This window comes from Sus scrofa, chromosome 10 (genome assembly GCF_000003025.6).
Source record: "Sus scrofa isolate TJ Tabasco breed Duroc chromosome 10, Sscrofa11.1, whole genome shotgun sequence".
NCBI classification, from domain to species: Eukaryota; Metazoa; Chordata; class Mammalia; order Artiodactyla; family Suidae; genus Sus; species Sus scrofa.
Genome location: NC_010452.4, coordinates 27952740 through 27958739, shown reverse-complemented (window position 1 = coordinate 27958739; position 6000 = coordinate 27952740). Strand labels below are relative to the sequence as shown.

At 50.4% G+C, this 6000-nt stretch overlaps 2 protein-coding genes across 18 annotated transcripts in view; one reads left to right on the top strand and one right to left on the bottom strand.

Moving 5' to 3' along the window:
• LOC106507907 (basic proline-rich protein-like) lies at positions 410 to 5081 on the bottom strand. The gene is made up of 2 exons (XM_021064271.1): positions 4536 to 5081; positions 410 to 1659 (listed from the first exon to the last, which is right to left on the bottom strand). The coding sequence occupies exons 1-2, from the start codon at positions 5079 to 5081 to the stop codon at positions 1531 to 1533; spliced, it is 675 nt and encodes a 224-aa protein (XP_020919930.1). The 3' UTR covers positions 410 to 1530.
• DAPK1 (death associated protein kinase 1) overlaps positions 4032 to 6000 on the top strand; it is a 230065-nt gene continuing 228096 nt past the window's right edge. For 2 of the 17 annotated variants that reach the window (XM_021064608.1, XM_021064616.1), the window contains exons 1-2: positions 5104 to 5219; positions 5434 to 5609. In XM_021064608.1, the coding sequence (XP_020920267.1) occupies positions 5548 to 5609 (62 nt within the window). In that variant the 5' untranslated portion in view covers positions 5104 to 5219; positions 5434 to 5547. The other 15 variants (XM_021064607.1, XM_021064615.1, XM_021064621.1 and 12 more) reach the window with 14 other exon arrangements.

Here is a 6000-nt window from a genome sequence, read left to right as displayed (position 1 = left end):
AGGCATGCAACTGTATAATGGGCACTCTCTTCAATAGGGAAACCACAGGTACAGAAACATTCTTCATGAGGCCATTTAAAAATCATTAGCCCTTGGGAGTTCCCTGGTGGTTCAGTGGGTTAAGGACCTGGCATTGTTACTGCTATGGCTCAGATTGCTGCTGCAGTGCAGGTTTGATCCGTGGCCGGAAACTTCTGCATGCCATGGACGTAGGCAAAAACAAGCAAATAAACCAAACCAAACCAACAAACGAAAAACAAATGTCTTTAAAAGTATATATCTATTAGCCCTTGATAAAAGCCAAAGGCAAGTTATTAAAAAATAACCCATAGAGTCCCTGTTGTGGCTCTGCAGTAACGAATCCAACTAGTAGCCATGAGGTTTGATCCCTGCCCTTGTTCAGTGGGTTAAGGATCTGGTGTTGACGTGAGTTGTGGTATAGGTCATGAGCTATGGTGTAGGTCACAGACACAGCTTGGATCCTGTGTTGCTGTGGCTGTGACATGGGCCAGCAGCTGCAGCTCCGATTAATCTCTAGCCTGGAGACTTACACATGCCACGGATACAGCCCTAAAAAGACAAAACAAAAACAAAAACAAAACAAAACAAAACAAAAAACAACAAAAACCCAAAGGTAAACTGAGCTAGTGTGTTTCACTTTGATTTATCTTAGAACATCTTGCCCAAGAAATGGTTAAGCCTCAGACTTCAAACTTGACCCCCCGAAATAAATCTCCAATACAGTCCTCTATGGATTCTCTCTTCTCTCTTCAGAGAATGAAAAATATCAATGGAGAAACTCAATGCACCAAGGTAACCATGGGTCTATGAAAAGGCAGAAGCCTGGGTCCCTGAATGACTATGACTATTACAGAGCCCTTTTTCTGGTCCCTGCAAACATCTGTGCTGAGAGCAAGAAATAAACCATGAATGTGTCAAACTTCCGAGATCTGTGGCATTTTATAGCAACAGTTATTTTACCCTGATTAATGCAGATTTAAAATAATGTCCTAAATTCTCTACTTGAGTCTGTTTTAAATGTTATTACCACGATTATCATAAGCCATAGTCCATAACATCATCAAGTTCTTTTCATGGAAGTCCCTTACAGCTTGAATCTCATAATTTCAGGATTAATAGTTTAGTTATCCTCCATGGAAGAGATGTCTTTCAAAGTTCTTCTTGCTTGGAACATGACAGAAAATGTAATATCAACATTCTGGTGTCTCTTACAATGTACAAGGTCCTGTTTCATGCATTATCTCTATTGAATCTCCCAGCAACTCTGAGGAATACACCGGGTCTATTATCTTCCTCATTTGGCAGGTGGTGGAACTGAGACGAAGAAGGTGTAGTATAAAGTGGAAAAAAACAACTGATTTACAGAGTTGTTTGAAGATTAAGCAAGAGATAATTTCATCTGCCTGGCATGTGGTACACATTGAGTTAGGTTTTCTTATGAGTTATCTATTGCCTCTAATAAACCACCCCAAGATAGTGACTTAAAACAGTACCAATCATTTATGCTACTCACAGAACTTGGGCTGTGAAGACACGAATAGCTGGGGGTGGGGGTGGGGCTGGAACAGCTGGCTTCCTTGGGCTTCTCTCTGTGGTCTCTCCACATGGCAGCCCCAGGGTAACCATGGCAGCTGAAGGCTTCCAGAGTGAGTGGAGAGAGCAAGAGCAAGAGAGTGAGCAAGAGAGAGTTTTAAGCAGGCAGAAGCTCTAACACCTTATGGCCAAACCTTAGAAGGATGTTACACCGCATCACTTGTACAGTTTCTTAGAATCAAGCCACTCATGCCAACTCGTATTCATGGGGAGAATTAGACTCTGCATCTTCATTGAATGTCTGGGCACATTTCCCTCTCTAAAATGCTTGCCTAAATTAGGGCAGATGTGAAACTCAGAGGAAAGGGACCCAGCCAGGGTCATTCACAGCTAGGGTTGAATGGTTCCACCCATACTGGATCCAATTTTGTGACTCCCAAGCCCTGCCTGCACTTTTTTGCTACTGTAGAAGCTCTCCTGTGATCAGCATGTAGAAAAGACATGCTAGGGAGTTCCCGTCGTAGCTCAGTGGTTAACGAATCAACTAGGAACCATGAGGTTGTAGGTTTGATCCCTGGCCTTGCTCAGTGGGTTAAGGATCTCGCGTTGCTGTGGCTCTGGTGTAGGCCAGCGGCTACAGCTCCAATTAGACCCCTGGCCTGTGAACCTCCATATGCTGCGGGAGCAGCCCAAGAAATGGCAAAAAGACCAAAAAAAAAAAAAAAAAAAAAACATGCTAGTCCCCAAACGGAGCCAGTCCTTCTCATTGTCTTGGAAAACACACATTTATTTCACAGGAAAAATATTACCCTTAAAGCAGTCATCCATCAGCATTTTCGAATTTTCCAAGAATCTGTTTCCCTCCAACAGATGTATTCAGTTGCATTTCCCCCAGATGAATCATTTTTTTTTGTTATTATTTTTGACTGCATTTCTCACCTCTTCAGATCCTTTTGTATCAACTCTCAAACGAACCACTTATCAATTTCCCAATTTGGAATCTTGATTCCATCATCATGAACGCATGCCCTTCCTTTGGGCCATTGAATGAACTGTTCTTTAAAGAGGAAGGTCTGACATAAAGCATAAGAGCTGATGGGCATTCCCCGCCCCCTTCAAAAATTTTTGTTGACCTAAAGAGAGTGTAAACCATCTCATTTTAGAAAATCTGGAAATTTGAACCATGACATGGCTCTGAAATCTCAGAGGGTTTACAAAGTTTTAGTAATTCTCAGTTCTCTGAAGGAGCTTTTCAGTTTTAGTGATTCCCCAGCAGTTCCTATGGGAAATATCCTTTCTGTTCCCCCTACTCCAGGGCTTGGTGGAGGCATGGGGTAAGAAGTAGAGTGTATGGAAAGGGGAAAAAAAAAAAAAAAGATAAGAAGGAGTTCCCGTTGTGGCTCCGCAGTTAGCGAACTGGACTAGCATCCATGAGGACATGAGTTCAATCCCTGGCCTCGCTCAGTAGGTTAAGGATCTGGCATTGCCCTGAGCTGTGGTGTAGGTTGAAGGCATGGCTTGGATCCTGCATTGCTGTGGCTCTGGTGGCTATGGTTCTGATTGGACCCCTAGCCTGGGAACCTCCATATGCCATGGGTTCGGCCCTAAATAGACAAAAAAAAAAAAAAAAAAAAGAAGAAGCAGAGAGTATGGATAAGGGTCTCCAGTAGACATGGGGTCTCTGTGTAGAGCAGCACAGCCCACTGAAATAGAACTGCAAACCACACAGGTACTCATATTTTCTAGTATCTGTATTTTAAAAAGGAAAAGGTGAAATTAATTTTGATAATAGCTTTTGTTTAACCCAACACATCCCAAATATTATCATTTGAACATGCATTTAATATAAAAAATATTCAAGTCTTGGAATCCCATGTGTATTTCACCCTTCTTGGACTCTTCATTTGGGACTAACCACATGTCAAGTCATCTGTACTCAATACCATATTGGACAGCACGCATAGACCTTTCATTTCTGCTGCTTCCTTGGGCCTCTGAGACCTAAAACCTTTCTTCTCTGGTTTCATACCTTCTTTTTTATTTTTATTTTTTTCATTTTTTGGCCACCCTGTACATCTGAAGTTCCCAGGCCAGGAGTCAGATCCGAGCCATAGACGTGGCCTTAACTGCAGCCGCTGCAACACTGGATCCTTAACCCGCTGTACCGGCCTATGGGGGAATCGAACCTGCGTTCTTCCCAAGATGCCGCTGATCCAGTTGTGCCAAGGCGGGAACTCCTCATACCTTCTTATAGTTCAAATCCCAGCTCAAAAGCCCTGTCCAGGAGGGGAACGCCACCTAATGTGGCCCACTCCCGCTCTGTCATTCTCTATCTCATTATCCTTCAATTTTGTCTCCATAGAATGGATCTAAAGTGATCTCGTTTATTTGCTTACATATTTATTGTCTGGCTTCGCCACCATAATGCAAGTGTCATGAGGGCAGGGATTTTTTTAAACCTATTACGCTCCCTGCGATTTCCTGGTGCCGAGCACAGTGCCTGGCCCACCCTAGGCGCTCAGGACACATTTGCAGGACATTTCCCTGGAATCCCGCCAAAGGAGGCAGGTCTCGGCGTGTCACAGGTGGGGCGCCCACGGTGCGCGCGGCCGCGATGGCTGCGCTCCCCACGCGGGTGCGGGGTGAGTGGGTGTGTGCGGGGGTGTGCGCGGTAGAGCGCGCCAGCGAGCCCCGAGCGGGGAGGAGCAGCCAGCGCAGCACAGCACCCGCAGCAACGGCCGGGCCGGGCAGCTCGGAGGTGGGTGGGCCGTGTCGCCAGCCCGCCCGCGGGGTCCCCCATTGGCCGCCTGCCGGCCGCCCTCCGCCCGGAAGGCGGCGAGGAGCCGAGGGCTGCTCTGCAGCTGGAGCGGGAGAGCTCAGCCGAGCCGACGCCGGGCGGACGCGCGCGGGATCAGCGTCCTCACTTGCTGCCTCCCTGCGCTCCCGCCGCCGCCCCGCTCGCTCCCGGCGCTGGCGCCTACCGTTGGCCTCGGACAGCGCTCCGGAGGGACCCGGGCAGCTCCCGGGCGCCCGGGTGAGTGGCCGCGCGCGGCTCTCCGGCTCCTCCCGGGCCCCGCCGCCTGCTTTTGCTTTCGCGGCCGCGGCGCGGCGGGGTTTGCCCCGGCAGCCGCCTGGACCACCGGGAAGGCCGAGGCGGGGTAAACTTGACTGCGGGGAGAAGTGGGATCACAGTCGGGAGGGGCCCCCGGCCTCGTGGGGCGGGTGGAAACAGGTGGCGCGGGCCGGGCGCTTTGTGTCGAGGCGCGGGGACCGGGAGCGGGCGGCCGCGCCTCCCTCGGCCGCTCCCTTCCCTCCCTTGCTCCCCCGGGCGGCCGCAAGCCGGGTCGGCCGGGTAACGGAGCGGGAGTCGCCAGGAATGTGCCTCTGGGGACTGCGTGACTCGAGGGAGGAGAGAAGGTGGCCGGGGAGGTGCGGGAGCCGAGAGGTGGCGCGGGGGCTGCACCGCCGCTGCAGGCAGGAGAGGGATGCTTCCAGCGAGCAGTGTTCCGCCCGGGTGAGGGCTTCATTCTTCCGCGGCGCCCCTGGAGGTGGGGAGCTGGGTGGGCGTGTGTGTGCAGAGAAAGAGGAGGCGGGGAGGCCAGCCACTTCCGGAGCCGATTTTGATCCTAGCCCAGCGCCTTGCTTTCGGGGAAGCGGACCTTGGGGTGCGGTTGTGCTCGGCCCCACGCGTGCGCGGGCGATGCGGGGCTGGGGGCGTCCCTGGCTTGGGTTTAACAAAGAGTGCTCCTCTCCACCCGGAGGGGAGGGGCAGCTCCGGAGAGGTGGTCTTCAGCAAGTGGGTCTTAGCCCTGGGGAGAGGTACTTCCTTTGGGAGTTGTCATTTTGTTATTCTTATTACCTTTTTTTTTTTTTTTAAAGGACGGGACTCTCATGCATGAGGGGCCCACGGAGGCGCAGGAGCAGGAGCGGTGGTGATGGTTTGGGAAGCGGAGCTGAAGTGCGCTGGGCTTTGGTGAGGCGTGACAGTTTATCATGACGGTGTTCAGGCAGGAAAACGTGGACGATTACTACGACACCGGCGAGGAACTTGGCAGGTACTGGGGGTGCCGGAAGCGCACGCTTCTGGGTTGTGCGAATGCATGTTATTGCAAGCAGTGGGCGGTAAACAAATGCAGTTTGAAATCAGGCGTCTCCCTTGCCCTTCCAGGAGACACGCAAATTATAGAGAAAAGAGTTACTAACCCAGTGACGACCAGGGACCAGAAATAAACGACCTAATCCTGGGGGCTGGGGGGTGGAGGGGCGATTTCAGTGTTAGATTATGACACAGGGTGTATGGATCAAGACTCCTGGACAAGAGATTTAATTGTCTGCAGTAACTCTTGTCAGCCGTGGTCCTTCTGCCAGAATAAGGCAGAAGCTGAGATATAATTGCGGCTGGAGTTCGCTCTTATGTGTGATTTAGACGAAGTACAAACTGATTAA